The sequence below is a fragment of the Clytia hemisphaerica genome, unplaced genomic scaffold (assembly GCF_902728285.1).
Source record: "Clytia hemisphaerica strain Z4C2 unplaced genomic scaffold, Clytia hemisphaerica genome assembly, whole genome shotgun sequence".
Classification (NCBI taxonomy): domain Eukaryota; kingdom Metazoa; phylum Cnidaria; class Hydrozoa; order Leptothecata; family Clytiidae; genus Clytia; species Clytia hemisphaerica.
This window is the reverse complement of record NW_027104123.1, coordinates 294,408-314,386: the sequence shown is the minus strand read 5'-3', so window position 1 is coordinate 314,386 and position 19,979 is coordinate 294,408. Positions and strand designations below refer to the sequence as shown.

General features: G+C 36.8%; 3 protein-coding genes across 3 annotated transcripts; all 3 read right to left on the bottom strand.

Annotated features, from left to right (window-relative positions):
- Positions 1–631: 631 nt before the first annotated feature.
- Positions 632–2,359, bottom strand: LOC136813575 (uncharacterized). Its single transcript, XM_067070080.1, has one exon. It carries the CDS (start codon positions 2,357–2,359, stop codon positions 632–634), a length of 1,728 nt encoding a protein of 575 aa, XP_066926181.1.
- A 1,211-nt stretch (positions 2,360–3,570) lies between these two features.
- On the bottom strand, positions 3,571–5,962 carry LOC136813574 (uncharacterized). Its single transcript, XM_067070079.1, has 2 exons — positions 4,600–5,962; positions 3,571–4,367 (listed from the first exon to the last, which is right to left on the bottom strand). Exons 1-2 carry the CDS (start codon positions 5,960–5,962, stop codon positions 3,571–3,573), a joined length of 2,160 nt encoding a protein of 719 aa, XP_066926180.1.
- A 1,363-nt stretch (positions 5,963–7,325) lies between these two features.
- On the bottom strand, positions 7,326–19,676 carry LOC136813586 (monocarboxylate transporter 12-B-like). Its single transcript, XM_067070087.1, has 10 exons — positions 19,605–19,676; positions 16,751–16,884; positions 16,187–16,262; positions 13,758–14,161; positions 13,308–13,421; positions 10,441–10,688; positions 9,953–10,213; positions 9,265–9,637; positions 8,615–8,803; positions 7,326–8,218 (listed from the first exon to the last, which is right to left on the bottom strand). The coding sequence occupies exons 4-10, from the start codon at positions 14,128–14,130 to the stop codon at positions 8,010–8,012; spliced, it is 1,767 nt and encodes a 588-aa protein (XP_066926188.1). The 5' UTR covers positions 14,131–14,161; positions 16,187–16,262; positions 16,751–16,884; positions 19,605–19,676; the 3' UTR covers positions 7,326–8,009.
- Positions 19,677–19,979: the final 303 nt, after the last annotated feature.

The following is a 19,979-nucleotide window of genomic DNA, read 5'->3' as shown; positions in this document are numbered from 1 at the left end:
TTGGTTTTTTGTTCGATAATTATTGAATCAAAAAACTCTACATTACGGCCATCTGACGTAGAAATTAATTAGAGCTAAGCATTAGCTCATGTTAATTTCGAGGAGGCGACTGTAAAAACGGAAATTTATGTTAATTCCTTTCAGGAAAATCAGGATAGTCACTTCAAACAATATCTTCAATAAATTTCATGATGCACCTTATCTTCTATAAAATACTGAAATAAGAGAGCGACCTTCTAAACACGAGGCCGTTATAAGTGAAAAATTAGCCAATAAAAATAAGTCACAAAAGTCACGTGATAAACTACCAATCAAATAATAAGAAAATTAAGTACATCGAAGCGAGCGCTTACGGCGCGTGCCAAAATAAAGAAAAAGTAGAAAATTATTTATAAGAAAAAATAACTGTAAAAAGTGAGGTTTTTACATCCTCAGCGACCAAAGAAATAAAAGTTCATGAAAAATTGATATGATATTGATTTCGTAATCTTCGCAGGTTCTGTCCCTCGATTGCAGCCTTTCTCGTACTGGTTCTCCCCCGATTATGTACTACTTTCTCACAGTTTTTCAACCATTTGAGCTGGTTCGGTAGCGGTGGGTGAAAACAGGTGTCTCAGGCGTCTGTTGATGGTTATCGATCGACGATTTCAAAAGGAATGATTTTGGCCAGTGGGCGGTGAATGGATCCTCGTTTTCCATTCTTGGTGACGGTAGATAACTTTGCACCGCGGATGTTGCCATCTTTTCCACTGACAAGTTCTTCAACTTTAGCGATGGGCCATCTTGATCTCGGAAGGTGTGTGTCGTCTTTGACCAAAACTATGTCTCCGACGACGAGTTTACGTTTATCCGGTTTGTTGATCTCTCTGTACATATGTGATTGACGGAGTTCATTTATATAAATCGACGAAAAACGGTTACGGAAATGTTCTAAAATTTTATGTAAGTGACGAAGACGTTTAACTGGAACGAAAGTGTTCGCAGAAACAAAAGAAAAATTATCATGAATGTCAGTTCCAAAAATAAGATGATTAGGAGTGATGATGGTTTCGGTATCATCCTCGTTAACGTAGGTTAGTGGCCGTGTGTTGATGGAACTTTCAATTTCAATCAGCACGGTCTCAAGTTCTTCATAAGTAAGGAAAGAAAGTCCTAAAATCTTTTTAAGTGAGGATTTAACAGATCTCACCAGTCTCTCATAAAATCCTCCCCACCAAGGAGAAGCTGGAAGAATAAAACGTTGTTTGATGTTGAGCGATGTCATAAATCTTTTGACGGTAGACGAACGGAATGTTTTTGCATTGTCACTAATAACAAGCGAAGGCGTACCCCTTCGGGCGACGAAACGTTTGAATGCACGGATGAACGATTCTTTTGACAAGTCCGGTACCAACTCTAAATGGACTGCTCGAGAAGTAGCACACGTAAGGAGAAGAATGTAACATTTCAGACTGTCCTTTTTGGTTTTATCATTATCTAAAAAATTTCTAAAATAAAGGGGACCTGCAAAATCCATGCCAACAGAATTAAATGAACGTTCGTGAAAATCAACCCTAAAATCGGGTAAGTCCGGTGTTGGAGGTGAACGCAATGTTCTACCTTGAAAACGAATACATACGACACATTGTCTGATGGTGTTCTTCACGGCTTTTCTTCCTTGCACAATCCAATATCTTCTTCGAACGTCGGCCAGTGTTGAATCAATCCCCTGATGCTTTGTCCGTTCGTGTGAATTCCAAATAACAAGCTTCGTGAACGGGCTGGTGGCGTTGCGAATCAATATTGGATGCTTTTGGTCTGTGGTGATATCAGCATTGTCAAAACGACCACGGACACGTAATAAATCGTCTTTCTCGAAGACACCAAGTGATTTCGTCAGCTTTCGATATGTTGGGATGGACTTCATTAGGCGTTGTTCCTCCTTGATCCAGTTGGTAAGAGCAGCTTCTTGTTCTTCAGATGAAATGACATCTTTGATAACATGGCCATTGTTGCGTTTAGCTTTGATGTTGGAGACGAAGCGGTATACAAGTGCGGTAACTTTAATCAATTTTTGTAAGGTGCTGTATCTACCAACATCAATGATTTTGCTCAGGCCGATGTCATTGTCAGATTTGTCAGTCGTAAAAAGAAAAGAAACGCTACTCAAAACTTCATCCTTGCACTCAAAAGGATCATAAGAAGAACGACCATCAAAGTCAACAAAACGATTTCGAGCTTCAGAAAGAACGTCAGACTTATCAGTGTCGAGAAGAGAAGATTCGTTAGAAAGAAAAGAAGAAAGCTTATCTTCGTCAAAGAGTATCTCCGGTCCTTTAAACCATTTCTCACAAAAAGCGTCTTTAAACTGAGGAACCATCCTTGTAGGGATATCCGCAGGATTATCCTTTCCAGGGATGTGATGCCAATCCTCCTCTGAACAACCTTTCTTGCAGACACTACACGGTTCTCAACCCAAGGCTTCCAAGTCTTTCTATTCCCTTTTATCCAGCACAAGGCAACCTTGAATCAGACCAACATCGAGTAGCATCAACAGAAATACGACCGGAGAGAGCAGATCTAACATTATTCAACAAATCACTCAACAACACACAACTAAGAAGTTCAAGTCTAGGAATCGTCACCTTTTTCAAAGGAGCAACCTTACTTTTCGAAGTCAAAAAGAAACACTGATCCCAGTCTCGGAAATCACTCTCAAATAAACAACACTACAGTAAAGAATCTCAGAACTATCACACAAATCCATGCAACTCAACTCTCAAAGTATCACTGTTGCAGGAAAAAAAGCAAATCTATCAATTTCAACAATCTTCACACTTTCCAAAGCGTCTAAAAAACCATACCAAGCACAAGCTATGTCTGGTGGAACCTTGTCGTCCCAACCACACTTAACTTTGCAAACAAGCTGAAAAATAGTCTTCACTCTAGCAGTGATAGGAGTCAAAATTCCTAAAGGGTCGTAAATAGAAGCAGCAAGACTCAAAATGGTTCTTTTAGTTAAGGTTATCGTTCGACCCTTTTCCAGAAATGAATCAAACCTAAAGACAAATACATCTTTGGCAATGTCCCACTCACACCAAGTACCCTTTTGCATTCATCCTGAGATTGAAATTGGGATTGAGCAAAAGAGCTATCATCTTCAATACACTTGGGTTGTAACGGTGGTTCTTTAGATGAAAAAATTCTTGCAGTTCAGCGTCATTGGAAGTCCATTTCCTTAACTGAAGTCCTGCATCAGACATACTAGAAAGTGCTTTTTCACAGAAAATCTTACCACTTTCCACGGTATCAGTACCAGTGGTTATGTCATCGACATACAAATCAGATAAAATTGTTCAACAAAAGCTTTGTCAGACTCGAGGTACTTCGACATGTGTTGACGAATCGTACCATTGAGTAAAAAAGGACTAGACGTCAAACCAAAAACAACTCTCAAAAAACGATAGACAACGACTTCTCTATCAGAGGACGAAGGGTCTCTCCAGAGAAATCTCAAAAAGTCTCTATGATCAGGATGGATGCTGATATTCAAGAAAGCTTGCTTAATATCAGCTAAAATACCAATCTTGTTCATTCTAAAACGTAGTAAAATGTCAAAATCTTAGCAAGTAAATTTGGACCAGGATAAAGGCAATCATTCAAAGATACACCATTGACAGAACAAGAAGCATCAAACACGGGCCTTATCTTAGTGGTGACCTTGTCTTCACGGATAACTGGTCTATGGGGAATGTAATGAACGGTACCCTCTTCTTTCGCAATCTGCGCCTCAGGCACACGTTCGATGATTCCGTCTTTCTCATAATCAATAAAAATTTTCTCGTAGTCAGTATTAATACCAAGACGATCGAGACGCGAATTAAGGGATTCCAGACGTTTCACACAGGTCGAAAAGTTGTCAGGCACACTCTCGTGGTCAGGCTTGAAAGGCAGTTTCGCGACATACCTAGTACCATCATGGTAAATGTCTTTGGTAAATTGGTTAATCACTGAGTTATCCTCGGCACTCTCTGCCTCCTCTATCTGCCAAAACTTATGGAGCTTGGCATCAAGTGGATCAACAGTTTGTACCTCAACTCTCATTTGATGACTATAAGTCACTTCAGTCAAACCTTTGAAAACAACAGATCCACTCAAAATCCAACCAAGTGAAGATTCACAAGCCACAACACCTTCTTTGCTCTCACGTCTCTTACCAGTAAAGAAGCGAAAATAAGAATCGATACCAACCAATACACCTATACTCAAGTCAAACTCCTCGGAAACATCTGCAAACACCAAATCAGAGAATTCATTCAACTTCTTTGCACAATCCAACTTCTGGTTTGCAATCGGGCTACAAATGTCCGGAACACAAAGAGCTTCAACTAAAACGTATTTAGAAGACTTCCGATGTTTCACTTTGAATTGAACAACTTCCAAACGTTTGATTTCCGCATTATTCAAATTTCCAAAAGTCTTAATCACTACATTCTCTTTTCTCACGCACTTTAATTTTAAACGGTCTTTTAACTGTCGTAATGTAGCTTCTTTGGCTTCCAGTGTCGAACAACAATCTTGTTTTCACACTGTTGTGACAACTGGAACCAAAGATCTCACTAGTTGCAGTCTGCAACAAAACGCTACGTGAAGAAACTTGAGCACAATTTTGAGAAACAGGAGTAGGAACAGAGTTGCAACTACAACTACAAGGAGCTTTGGATTCAGACTGAGGCTCACTATTTGCATCGGTCAAGATCGAGATCTGATTGTTAGAAATGTTATCAGCTTCAGATCTTTGTTTACCTTCATCGCAAATAGAAATGTGATGCCTCTTGTTACACCTATTACATGAGTACTTATCTCTACAAGCATTGGAACGATGTCCACGAGCCAAACAAACAAAACACCTCTTTTCTCTAATTAGAATATCCCGACGTGACTGTGTATTTGTGACCTTTCGACATTTAGCAGAGCTGTGACTCTTTTTACAAAAGACACAGACGTTCTTCTCAGTATTAGAAAAAAGACCAAGGGCACTATAAAGTGGATCACTCTCATCAGTTCGCTCAGCTTTTCCGCCACCAGAATTGGTGCAATTTTCCTGAGCTCTAAGTTCTTCATTGAGATAAGTGAGCAATAAATCTAGTGTCCAGATGGAACTTCCAAACTTCCTAGAGATCACAATTTTTAGCTCGTCAGGGAGTTTTTCTTTTAAGATAGGGATCAAAAGACTGCCATAACCTTTAGCTTCGAGCTTCAAGGCTTTCAAATTTCGCACACAGCTTTCAACGTGGTTGTAAAGCGTTCGAAGGCTCTTTATGTTGTCTTTTGATCTTATCTTCTGTATCCTCAAGAGGGATTGCATGTGTGACGAAATCAAAACTTGCTCGTTCCCATACCTCTCGCATAATATTTCTATGGCTTCCTTGTAATTATCAGAGTTTAGAGTCAAACCTTTAATCGAATCCAAGGCTTCGCCAGCCAAATATTTTTTCAAAAAATTAAAGCGGTCAATGTCGTTTATGCGCTCATTTTCGTGGATGGAAATCTTGAACTGATCCCAAAACCCTTGCCACTTGAGCGGATCACCTTTAAACGTAGGGAGCTCTATCTTTGGAAGTCGAGAAACACTTGTCCCAGAAGAAACGGATGCAGTTGGCAAAGAAACAGACGCGGAGCCATTCGATTTTGCTATCTCCAAAAGCTTAATGTCAAGACAAGCATCGATCTCAGTTGCAGGAAGCATTAATCCCATGCTTTGAACTACATCGTCACTGATCTTTTCAGGGTCTAAAAGTGGGAGAATCTCTTCATTGATGTCGGAAAGTTGGGCACAAGTGGATTCTAGCATAGACTTAAAGGATCTTAACTTTGCCTCAGAAATGTCATCACCTTTAAGATACTTTTCGATATTCTCCATAGTGGACTTTAAGAAAGCTCTAAGGCCTTCTCTCCGCTTGAGTTTTCGATCCAGTGTCATGGTGATATAAAAGACGGAAACTTCAAACAAAAGCCAATTAAATCAGAGAAAGAAAAGATTTGGAAATTTTCCGACGCGTGCCAATCAAGGAAAGGAAAATTTCAACACTAAATCAAATTACCAAATTAAATAAAAAATCTCAAATACAGCTATCAACAGCTGATCTAAAAACGATGGGGAAACTTCAAACAATAGAATTCCACCAACCCTCACCTTTTGAAAGAAAAACTCTAGCGAAACACAATCACAATAGCCAAGAGTAAATAGAAAGAGAGATTCACTATAGCAAAGCAGGAAACTTTAAAATTGGACAAAAACGAGAAAGTATAAGCAAACTTCTCTAGCCAAAAAAATCTACTTTAAACAGAATTTCTTGAGTGCAAAAAATCAAAACAAAAAAAATATCTGTCAAAAAAATTGTCAGTAAAATGTCCAATAAAACTACGAATTCAGACGGAATTTCGAAAAAAAAATCGTCAAGAAAAAATTCAGAATCGCAATTCAAAACTTTATGTTCTCCTCTTCCCACAGGAGAAAAAAAACAACCGGGAAGAATAAGGAATACTTTGAACAGGCCTAATCCTATGGACCGGAGATACAGAAACAAAGCCCTTTCACCACCCAGGCAGAAAGGAAAAACGAGTAAAAACACAGATCTTGGAGCAAAAAGTCTCAAGAATCAAAGATAAAATCTTGGAGTAATGGTCTCAAGAATTACAGAAAAATCTCAGCAGAGAAAATCACAAAATCTCAAATATCAAGAAAAAACGAGACAAGAAAAAACTTCTCAAAATAAAAAACTCAGAATGTCGAGTAAAAAACGGTCATACGTTTGTAAATCGTAGAGTCGTATAGCCAATGAGCTTTAAATCGGATGCGGTATCAACCAGTAACCAAGCTGCTGTTGCGCCATGTAAAAACGGAAATTTATGTTAATTCCTTTCAGGAAAATCAGGATAGTCACTTCAAACAATATCTTCAATAAATTTCATGATGCACCTTATCTTCTATAAAATACTGAAATAAGAGAGCGACCTTCTAAACACGAGGCCGTTATAAGTGAAAAATTAGCCAATAAAAATAAGTCACAAAAGTCACGTGATAAACTACCAATCAAACAATAAGAAAATTAAGTACATCGAAGCGAGCGCTTACGGCGCGTGCCAAAAATAAAGAAAAAGTAGAAAATTATNTTATAAAAAAACGTGTAGTGAAAAATGTTGAATATTAGTAGTATCAGTTAATTTTTGTCCCTTGTTGACTTGTTGATTCTTTCTATTTAACTAATAGTGAACTAACTTTGGTGGAAAAACTGGTAGTTCGTTATTAGAAGACTTGAGAAACTATACTTTTCTTGAAAGTATTTCAGGGTATTTTTGATTTGTTTCTTTATTGTACAATAATCAAAAAATATTTACTAATAATTACTACAAATTACAAAATGTATACGACAAAAAATAAAAGTTAAATAATTTGCTTATTTCTAAACAAACCTCAATGACGATGTTATACCATTAAACAAACATGCAAAAGGGAGGCTGCAACGGCCCAATTAGCGTTGTATAGCATATAGCGATGCTCAAGAATGCGTCTGCTAAGAATTCTGATAGAGACCTAACCTTTACAGCACGATAAAAGCTAAAAACTACTTGACAAGAAGAAAATTCCTATCGACCTATCTATCTATAAGGGTTCGACGTGGTATCGGGGTGGAAAGATATTCTCAGCTGGTCTAAATACCAGATCTGCAAAACCGTAGGTAGTATAGGTGCACGAATTCGTTGATGCGGATGTCAGCAAGCTTTTCAAAAGTAGAAAATCATTTGATTGTAAACTAAGTGAGGAGTTATGTATGACCAGAAAATGTCTCAAAAGATAAAAGAGTTTTCTCAGTTAGATAGACTAAAATTTCTTGGGAGTAAAAAAAAGAAGAAAAGACAAATAAAAGAGCGCTCTTATAAAACCGCATCACCGCCACTCAATCACCACTCGGTCGGTTACAGTTTGATAAAAAAAGTCAGATAGTTCGCGCATGTCTGATAAGGCATCAAGCATCAACTTTGACCTCGTTCAAATCGACATTTCTCCTACTAGCACGACTACGTATACTTTCTTTACTCTTAGATTTGTGTTGTTTGAAATCAATGCTATGCCAGCTACGTGTGAGTAGGGAGACTTGTGATTGTCGTATCTTTTTCATCTTGTCAGCCGACAGATGGTCCTTTGGTGTAGATGGAGCTTCTTCTTCTGGTAAGCCTGGATTAGGGAAGTAAATTCAAAATACATTTTAAAAGTTGAGTCAATCCTCAAACTGCTTAAACTGCACAATGAAAGCACCAGTGCCTGATGTATAACATCTTTGAACTTTTCATGTTAAGGTAGTTTTTTCTAAAAGCTTTCAGTCTGATTATTCAGGCTAGAAGAGGAGCAGGGAAACCCATCTTTTCAGACGGAAACCCGTCCTTATTTTTTTCTAATTTGATGAATAAACAAAAATCTCATTCCCGGTCAGGTTTAGACGGAAATCCACCTGACACAGACACAATTTTAAACAATGATGAGTGTATTGTCTTGATACCCAGGCTAATTTAGTAGAGTAAAAAGAGAATCCCAAACACTAAATCAAAAAACAAATGAACAAATATATCATACCCATTTTCTTTCGTTCTTCTCTTAATTTTTTAGCTTCTGCTCGTTCTTTTCTTCGTTTAGCTCGATATTTGAATTGTTCTTCGTCCCGTATACACGTCACTGGAAAGAGGAGGACAGCCGAGCCGAACGCCATAGCTCCACACATGAAGAAAGCGATTGAGTAATCACCAGTCGCCGTGTAAACAGCGCCTTCAAATAACCAAGAAGTAAAAACATTAGTTAAGTAATGACATACAAATAATCAGCGTGTGGGTCTAAACCAGTTGAAGACAATCCTGTCGTCTTAACGAATTAGGAAACGGGGCGGTGAAATTACAAGGTTTTTCTCACCTAAGACAATATTTTTAGCAAAGTTTTCTAATGAAGGTCCTACCGGCTCTGTCATTAGTCTACACAATAGACAACTCCAGGCTTTTAAACCTTAGAGTAGGAGTTTTACGCTCGAAACGAAGGAAGCTATGACGTAGCCTACTTTGTGATAGGAGGGTGTCCAACTGCTATAAAATGACGGGAGGGAAACTGTTGATCGATCAAATGATATTTCCCCTGGAACAAAGAGATTAACGTTCAAAGGGAGGAAGAAAGCCTGATGACTTACTGTCGTTTTTTGAGATTAAAGATTAAAGGATATCAAGAAAAAGGAAACGAACCTGCAATTGGTGGACCAACCACGAAAGCAGAAGCGGAGCATACCAAAAAGGTGCTGTAAGCTTTCGGTAGTAATTCTTTACCAGCTAAATCTCCTATAATAATCATATTCGTCGCCTGGCCGCAACCGTCAGAAAATCCAAAAGCTATTGCGTAGACTAACAAGCCTGGGTATGACTTTGATAAGACTGGGACGAAAGTTGTTGCGATGCATAAAGCGACCAAACTGAGTTGATATGCTCGTATACGGTTGACGCTAGGGTAGGAGAATACTTTGCCGATGAACACTTTACCAACTGACTGTGCTAGAGAAAGTAAGCCTGGTAACAAGTCTGCTTGTGATTTCGATACACCCTCGTCCAGTGATAACTTTACCTGGAAATCAAAATATAACTCATTAAACATTTTATAACAATTTTAGTCCTCCAGAACAAAGCAACAGCACAAAATTTCCTGTGACCATCAGAAGTGTTTAGAGAAGAAGCATAGAAAGGTTCCAGACCAGACGGAGAAGATTATCTGGCTAGCCATACTTACCACACTTGCCAGGCCATTCCATTGGAAATCAAAGGAGTTGTCTATAATACCTTGTTGCAATGATCCAAGTTTATACCAAATAGAAGGATCTCTTTACTGATGTTAATAATAAGTGCACCAGTCACAAGGGGATTATAAACCAACCATACTCACCAAGTGGACATAAGGTACGTAGTATCCGAAATTTAAGCAGTATGTGGAGAGAAGAAATATGAGAAGCGGTTTATTCTTCCATATTGTGTCATGATAGAAGACTTCTTCTTCTAATAATCTTTCTTCGTCTTCTTCATTAAGACTTTCTACATCTTCTTCATCGTCCTCTTCATTTTCTTCTTCAGCAGGATCCTTCTCTGGAGGTGTCTCGTAGACTAAACCACATGTAAACAAAACACCAAACGACACTGCAGCCATGATCTAAAGATTGGAGTAGAAAATTATAAGATATTTATTTTCATGACCATCTTTAGAAAAGAACTCAAGATTTGAATTTAAACAAATAATAAATTTTTGTCGTCGAACCAAGAAAGGTATCTACATGTCAAAAATGATTTAAACCATTAGGACTATTTCTTCCTCGAGCTTTCTTTCTAGTTTGTACGAGACTCGCAATCGTTAACTCGTGCCAAATAACACATACATACCCTGAAGCCTTTCTTGATGCCTACAGAATCCAACAGCATACCATTAGCCGGTGAAAGTCCCATGCCACCTAAACCGTTCCCGGCTAGTGCGATGCCATGAGCCAACGCCCAGTATGTTGTGTGATAACGGGGCAGAATCAAGAGAGAGCAACTGTAACAAAGACTGGAACCGAATCCGAACAACAATCCGAACGTGACGTAGAGAATGTAAACACTGTCAGCGAATGAGGAGACAAGCAAACCAAGACCTGGAATAAAAACCTTAGTTTGAGTTGTATTAAATATCAAATATTGAAAGATATTTGACGTATCTTCTATTACCATTAGCATTATCCTTATTACATGTGTTTTGCCACCTTTGTTTGAGAAACTCCTTGCCCAAAATTTCAATTGCTTTGCTCAATATAGCCTGCTAAGATCTGTACAAGTTTTGTCGTTGTTCATGCTAAGTGTGCACTCTTTTTTCTCCCTTAAGTGGATAAATTTTCGCGTGGATTAATTTTCGCGGTTTTCGCGAATTTTGGCCATTTTCGCAAAATTTAGTCCACGTGAAAATTTTGGAGGCCTTTGATTCGCAAAAATTAGTCCACGCGAAATTATTTAGAATTTTACAATCGCAAAAATAAAAGTTCGCGAAATCTAGATAACATGTTAGAATCAAAACATATTACGAGTTCAACTCTTCATTTCAATTATAAACTCTAGTAACCTCCTAAAAGTACTTTCTTTGAAGTTTTTTGAAAGCCTTTGAGTGACTTTGTCTGCCTTTGTTCGATCAGAAAAACATATCTCTTTTCTAGTTACAATTTATATAGTCGCAAAATTAAATAAAGAAGGCCATTTTCGCAAAATTTAATCCCCGCGAAAATTTTAAAGACCTTTGGTTCGCGAAATTTAATCCACGCGGAATCTTTAAATTCTCGTCTCGCGAACATTAGTACACGCGAAAATTTATCCACTTAAGGTATAACTTTTAAAGTGAAACCTTGATCATCGAACGTCATCACTGTAAAAAAATTTCTCAAAAATATTCATACAGTCAAAAGTTATAAGCTAATTGACGTCTAAAAACGCTGTTTTCTGCTGTTTTTTGGGGTCAATTACTTATTAACTTTGTATCATAACTTTGTATTGAATAAATATTTTAGTGAAATTTCTTCACAGTGATGACCTCCAAAGATCAAAGAATCTCTCCAGTGAAAATGAAAGTTAGAGCACGTTTCTACAAGATCTTCATTTTTTTCTTCTTCATTTTCATCTTCATTTTTAGAATTTTTTTGAAGATTTTTTTATTTCAAATTGTTTCACTCACAAATATCTCTCCAACGATACCAAATTTATAAAGATTGAAGAATTCCTTCAAAAGTTATAGGTAAAAGAAAAAAGAGTGCAGACTTATCGTGAATAGACTTTAGATTTTTCAAAGCCTGAGAATCCAAGCGTTTCACAGACGTTCACAGTCTAGTTTATGATATTTTTGCTGCTTGTTTTAGATTTTTTCCTGCAATGCAGGTTCGACCTGATTGGCCAGCTTTCGACGTATTGTCATGAGGGATTTATAAATAGAATTTTGTATGTTTGAATGTTTGTAAATATGCATTATGCATGAGATAAAAATATTTCAACCAGATATAGAAATTCAGATATTCTTCAGCGAGCGTTCGTCCGGACAAGACGTATTGAGGAATCACGGATTGCGTGGCCATCAGACCTAGGTTAGCCTGGTTCCACAAGTGGACCCCGTTGACCCCGGTCTGACTGCCATGCGCATCCACAAAGAATGCTGAAGCAGAGTCGTTTAGAGACTGGACCGTAAGGTTGGGAAGTGCCTGGGTGAGACAGGTGGTGAATCAAACAGAGTGAACTGCGGAGTTATGGGGTTCTCGCGCAGAGTTAATAATAAAACCCAAGTCGCAATAAACTGCAGTGAGCGGCGACGCCTGGACGCAGGTGAAATATTGACATTTAAATTTGTTTGTTTATTGTGTGTAACTTTACTTTATCATTTGGATGGATTGAAATAAATATGCACGAGCCGAAAAACTCTAGTCTACTTTGTTCTACTGTCACTCTGAATTCCACTGTACATTCAAGTCCTCTCCGTCTTCTAGCGGCGGGTCAGATCTTAAACGCCTGGGGCATAAAAATAAATATTCGCTTATCGCGCCAGGAGAGGACCGTGCACAACCTCTTCCCGCGCGACAGTATTACTTAGCAGTACTTTCGCGCGCATCGAAATTATCAAAATGCATAATTTATGCAAAAAGCTGACTCTGCAGAAAAAAGGAAAACAAATGAAAATGAAAACATAATTCATTTAGAAACAAAATGGCTGTTGACTGGAAGTCTAAATACATGTGGCTGATGTTTTGACATAGTTTTTAGTAGTTTTGAATATCTTTGGAGCTCGCGAAAGAGTTTTTATGGTAAGTTGATTATGTGTGTTTGCCTGAGTTTCCAAAATTCAGAAAGTCTGTCAACAAGGGTTCGCACACAGACTGCGGTTTATAACATTTTGTGCCAGACTAATATACCTGCACCAAGCTCTATAATCTTAGAACTATGTGGGGTGAGGTATTTTTTGTTTTTCTAAGATTATGAGCTTGGATTCCCAGGCTAGATTTCAAATCAGTCATTAGACTACACACTACTACTTTGAATTAAATTTTGGCCTTTGACATCCTACAAAACTCAATGAAATCGTGAACTTCGATATTCACAAGAAAGATAACTCAAAATCGTTGGAAGATAGGAATTTCTTCGATTGAAATTAAACTATTCGTAAGATGAATGAAGTGAAAAAAGTGATAAATCAATCCAATCAAATTCGAGAAGGCAGTTATAAAGGATAATTACTGAATGAATACCTGATAACGTAGCACCGATCAACATGGCGGGTCGAAACTTGATTCTTCGGATGATTTCAAAGGATAAAGGTGTGCTTAGGTATGATGTACTGATGGAAAGTGAAGCTACCCATGCTTTAAAAAGACAAGGGGAAATTTCAATGAATTCAATACATTGGAGTCTCCATAACTCGAACTCACACGAGGAACACGAATTTGTTCGAGTTAGTGAAATTTCGAGTTATGGAGTAAGGTTTATAAGGCTTTGTTAACTGAAGGGACGAGAAAACGTGTGAGAGACTCTACTTTAATCTAGGATTGTGCACATGGAGAAAAGGGAAATTTGCTAGCCTAAATTTTTATTTCTAACGTCAACTGTAAAGCTCCTTATAAATCGCATTCCTATTGGTTAAAAGCTTCTCGAGACAAGGATACTGGGAGATTATGGTGGCAAGCAAAGTAAATACTTACAAGTAGCGACGGGGCTACCTCCATACCCCTCTGGTTCTTCTTGTAACAATTTCACATAGACCGGACCAAAAGCTTTATAAAAGCCCAGCACGAAAAACTGGACCACAAAGCTTGTAGCGCAAACAATCCATGGAAAATATTTTGTTTTGAAAGAAACCGGTTGTCTGTTTGACGTATTGGATTTATCCTTTTTGGATTTCTTTTTATCCTTATTATTGATTAGATTGTTGTTTTCGTTTTTATCATCTAAGGTGGAGTCCTCTGTATCCTTGTTTAGGTTTTCTTTGGATTTCTTTTTGCTCTCCTTCGTTGATGACGTGGATTGTTCTTCGGCTTGATCGTGCATAGCATCTATGCTGCCGTGATGATTCATTTTCAATTTGTTCTTCTTTTTCTCTGATTCCCTGTGAAGAAACGTGAAAGGAAATTCAATATGTCATATAATGCTATCAGAAAACAGTCTAAAAAGAAATCAGCTCTGTTACAATCAGTTTGTTGTCAAGCAGCCAGTATCTGGTTCTCAGAATTTCAAAACGATCATCATTAACCGTTCTTTGAGCATACCCCATTTTTAGATTAATCAAATCATATTTTCGCAATGCCAGTGGTTCTACTTTTAATTTGATCAGATAAGCTTACAAAGTGCTCCCCGTTGAAGATAAAAATAAAAAGGTTCTTGCTATCAACTATCAATCTTAATTTTTCAACAACAAAAAAACAACCTTTGTAACGAATTGAAACCTGAATTGAAGAACTCAATCATACACTTGATATCGTTTGCTTACTCATCAATCTTAATTTATAAGCTTTTTCACATTGAATTGACACGGGTGTGGAGCAAGATTGGTCAGAAAGAGGGAAATTTCTATTCATCACCAAATATGAAGTGGGAACATTTTATGTAAAACTAAACCCTTTGAAGCGATGAGATAAACATTGATTAGACCTCCAAGAAAGAAACCTCTTGAGAGAGTCTGATACACGTTTTTTATATAAGAACAAACATACATAAGGCTTCAATGGCCAAATTGTTAAGAACAAGTTTAGAACATTTTAAGGCTTCGTGGACTCAAAAACATCTGATTTCTTAGGAAGATGGGCAAAAATACTCACAAAATAGTGAAAATAAGAATATGTTATAAGAACATCCGAAGGCTTCAAAGGTTTTGGATGTTCTTATTAAAAAACGTGTAAGAAACCTAAGGTTTAAGCAATATAAATGTTATTTTTAATGAGTACTAAATATATTTTCTTTAACAATCAATTTAAACAATTAAAAGGGCTCCAAGCTGTCAAGCTTATTTTCTAATATTTGGAAGACTTTTAAGTTCACCAAGACTATTTCACCCAGAAATTTGAAAAGTATCACTGACCTTTTTAAAAAAGAAAGGAATCTCGAGGACAAAAATATTCCTAAACAATTAGTGTACAAAAGCCACAGGAGCAGTAATCACTTTAATCATGGTAAGGATATAATTAGATGGTACAATTACATGGGAATTGACATACTTTTTGTTGTTCCACTTATAAGCGTTATATGTTTGATAATTAAATACACATTTTGTCTAAGATGGTAGAAAGTGCCCTGGCGCCCCTTTAATAATGATTTTTTAATCAAATAACATTAAGAGTTCAAGGGGAAAGTGAACAAAACATTTTCGAGGCCTTCAAACTGAAGGAAAACTTTTAGAAGGTAATGGAAAAAAAAAATTCTTTAAAGTCTTCTTCAAGGTCAAAGCAAAACACTCACTCTACAAGAGGGCTATCTTAACAACAGCAGAATAACTTGTCAAATATTTTAGTTTAGATCGAGGCGTGCATGGAATACTAAGGATTTAGTGAAAGCAGGCTAGATACTTTGACGTGATTGTGAAGGGGTTTTAAGTTTAATTGTAGCATTCATGTCAAATTAACAAAATAAAATGTTCCAAAAAATAAGTTGAAGTTTGAAGACTTTCTACGAACACACAAAGGTGGTCTTTAGAATGGTTTTGTAACTGGTTTCCAATCTACCAATCATTTATAGATATGGTATCTGAAAAACTGTCTAAAAGTATGGTGATAAAATTGGTATAGCAGTTTGAAACAAAAACAGCTGCTCAACACCAAATAAACCATTAAAGTTTGACACTGATCCTTAATATACTCCAGGGGTGTTAACTTAATTGGAGAGCAGCCTACGTAGCAATCGTTAGACTTATTGTACTAAGCACTCGCCCAGATTTAAATTCAGTTTCGCCGGCCTGTAGTAACAAAATATATCCTGGAAGCAATACATCCATGTGTTCAAATTAAAAACCAACAAGCAAATAAAAGCTAATCTTGTAATCTAAATAGACACTATTTAGCTCTCAAAAATCTCCGCAAAAAAACAGTAGTTAGAAGACTTTGTATCAGAGCAAACATGAAAAATAATAATAAAGTCTTACTATTAGTGGTGGTTGGCCTTTGTCTTGCATAGTGTAATTGACTTACTGATGCTCCCAATTACAGTAACAAGCACTCCTACAGGGTGATCAAAATAAGACGATGTTGTATAGTTTGCAATACTTGATGACAATATTTGCAGGAAGGGGGAGCGTCAATTATCATTGGGGGTTTGAGTTAATAGAAGCTTGGGTCCATTATAGAAAATCTTTAAGGGTATGTTTACATCATGTTTTTATTATATTATATCAAACTACCAACAATAATGGAACATAGAGAAGAGAGTTGCTGCTTCCCATTCTCATGCACGCGCGCCAAGATGAAATGATAGGATACTTGTTGTTGACAGCGGTTGGGTTTATTATTGCTTTTTGTATCTCATACAATAGTCTATAGGTCCCTATAGTAAGAACACTCCCGTTGGACCGCTGATGCCAGGCTTGCTATATATACAGTATATACAGTCAACACTCGTCGTTAAAATCGTATAGTCTGCATTTGCTGGCCTTAGCTTAATACGTTACACAGTAATCATACAAAAAATCTACAATATAGCGAGTACATACATTCACATTGTGTAGATGGGGCCTTATGCCATAATCAAGAGTCTCATTATATTGCATTTTAATCATTGAAAATGTTAATAATCGGTCATTTGTCTGTTCATACATTGCATTGATTCCAACCGAGCGGGCGATTTCTATATTACATAAAAAGAAAATAAATATAAGAATGATATTATTAAAAAACAGGGTCATCCATTACAATCGATGAGATTATAATACTATGCTATGATACCGAGAGATTATAAGGAACATGAGTTATATTCTACAAAAGCTTGAGCCGTCAAATATTCATACTAATTTGTACCAAAATGGCAAAAATTTTGCATTTAAAATGTACGTGGGGTAGTCCTTCTGAGTTTTGTATATAAAAGGCAATCCGAGATTTGAGATTCTCGTTCTGTGAAACGACGTATTGATCAAGCTATAAATGTGCATGGAATATATTCTTATAAAAATCAATATATTCTTATACAAATCAATATATTTTTGTTTTGATGCCGATAATATGATAAATATAGCATTCTTCTATCTTTTCTCAATACATGTAATCAAATTGGCATGAGATTTCCCTGTAAATATTGTTGTTGTGTTAGGCTTTGAAATTCCCATTATGGCTAAACCATCACCCCATGGGCGTACTAGAGAGCATGACTATTTATAATAGCGTAAGGAATAGAGGAAACCATGTAGACTTATTGTGCGAAAGCATGAGAATTGCACTCTGAACAGTCGTAATTTGGGAGTACAACTATTATATTTACTCCTTATTTTCACCGCCGCTTAACCTTTACCACGCCGAGGCCGTAAATTTACGTTCTAATATATAGCCGAGGCCGTAAATATACGTTTTTCATGGGGTGTTAAGAAAAGCCGCCCTACCGCCTTAAAGACGCCTTTAAATCCCGGGAAATGTCTTATATGACGGAGAGAAAATGTAAACAAACTATTTTCAATAGTTTTAAACCACCTACTTTCGATTTTAACTGTCAAAACAAACTGGAAAATCAGGCAAAATATTCTTTTGGAAATTATGAGCTCATTGACTGCTGTAACTAACTTTTTATGTTTATTTAGTGGAAAATGGTTTGTTTTATTGGTTGGAAATGTTATGTATTGCTTGTTTGTAGTTTAGTCAGTGTTTAAGGTAAGTTTCTGCCTCCTTATTCTTTAGTATGACGGTACATTAAGGGTGAGGACTGGAGGCTTGTCGGCCGTCATCGACCGTCGCCGAAACCCAACTTAAGGCTTCTGATAAGGCTGCAAAGAGTGTCAAAGTGTATATACTATGTTATTTCTATTGCTTTCATGCTGGTTGATGATAGGAAAGTCATTTTTAGCTGTTTTTAGTGATATTTCCCATAAAAATTACCTCAAGGGGCCTCTGCCTTACGTGCCACTGGTTTACGTGGAAATTTTCTCGAAAACCAAGGTTTTCTAAAAATGAATTCTGCCTTTTCTAGTAAAGGTATGATTGTGATCTTTTGGCTAGCAGTTGTAGTTATAATGGTGGAAACAATGAGCCAGAAAATTATGGTATCGCAAATGTTCTCCCCACTTTTTTTTTAACCGGAACTTAAAATTTTGAAAAATATGACAAATTGCGTTTTGAATTTTTTTCAACTCTAAGGCAGAAGACTACTGTGTCACCATTGATAGAGGAAAATCCTTTATTTTAACATTTTTAGAAAGCAGGATAGTTGGGCTTTCCAGAATGGGCTTATTTTTTTGAATCGGTTTAGTAGATCAAAAGTTATGACGGAAAGCGTAAAACTGTCATTTTTCCCAAAAAGACAAGGCGTGCACGGGGTGAAGTTCCCAAAGAGAAGGCGTGGTAAAGGTTAATAGAAGCTTATAAGTCAGCACAGGCCACCGAATATGGGGGCCCCCAATATGAAATATTTCTAATCAAATTAAGCTCCAAAACTCCAAAAAACAAGTGTAAAGAAATAATAATATGCCCCTAATACAAGAACAATGGTTTTTAAGAAAGCAAGATATTACTCAAGAAAATTTGGTAACTCATGTAACTCACATGTCATCATTCATCATTTCAAGAATGGTAAATAATGAACATGAAAAGAAACACAGTAGAATTTGTTGATGTGAGGAGATTAACAGCGAGACTGATGGTTGAAAACTGAAGTGAAGTATCATCACAGGACAGTTCAGTTGTTATCCAGTGACCACTCCTGCATAAAGTTATCATCCTTAAAACTATTGTTTAGGGGTAAAAGGAAGCGACAGAAAGGAAAATGTCTCCATAACGAGTCAACTACTTATTTACACAACATGCCCTCCAAGCATAAGATATCGAAAGTTGTTTCGAGATGTGACCTCAGATTATATTGCTTATTTTTGATAAGCAACCATTTGCCATTTTTTCACTACAGTATTTCGTAAAGTATAAGCTTTTTCGGTAATCCAACAATGACAAACGATAGCCCTTGACCCAATACGCATAAATATGGTATAATATCAGGGGTTATCAACGCAAAATGAGCTAGAATGCTAAGCTACCCCGGCCCTGACCCAAAAATTGGAGCTGCTTGTAAAAAATGTGTGTTAAAAATAAGGCTATTATGGGAGAATGAGGAGCAAATAATCATAGGCCTGAAACTTAACTTTTACGAGACCTTTTTTAACTATTCCTCAATGGCTAATTTGAAAATCTATATCTTGCAGATTTTGATATCAGTCTTCGTATTGTTTTAAGCCTCATGTACGAATTAGGTAAAACACCGACACAATACTCCCAATTATTCAAACCCTGAGGACTATTGCAGGAAAAAGAGCTGGGGCTGTATTCAAGTATAATATTTTCTAAAAAGTGAACACAACAAAATGGTTTTCATACCTAAATGCCTTCTAAAAGCTCCAATCATTTTGTTTCCCAATTCATTTTGTTGAAATCACTGATCTTCAGGTTTTTATTCATGTGATTTCATTCTCGCTGTTCAGTAACAGGAGCACCAACGTTTAGTTTATAGATTGTAGGCATCACCATCACCAACTCCAAGTATGGATTTCCAATGACATATTTATATACTAATCTTGTTTTAATTTTAAAATATGTTTGCTGAAAAACAAATATAAAATTTAAGAAACGAATAATAATGAACCAAGAAAGTTTCTTGAATGAACTATGATGATGAATTTTAAACGGGACAGAAGCGTATTAGGCAGTAAATACGAAAAATTAATCAAACCATCTACGTGCGTGTTTTTGACG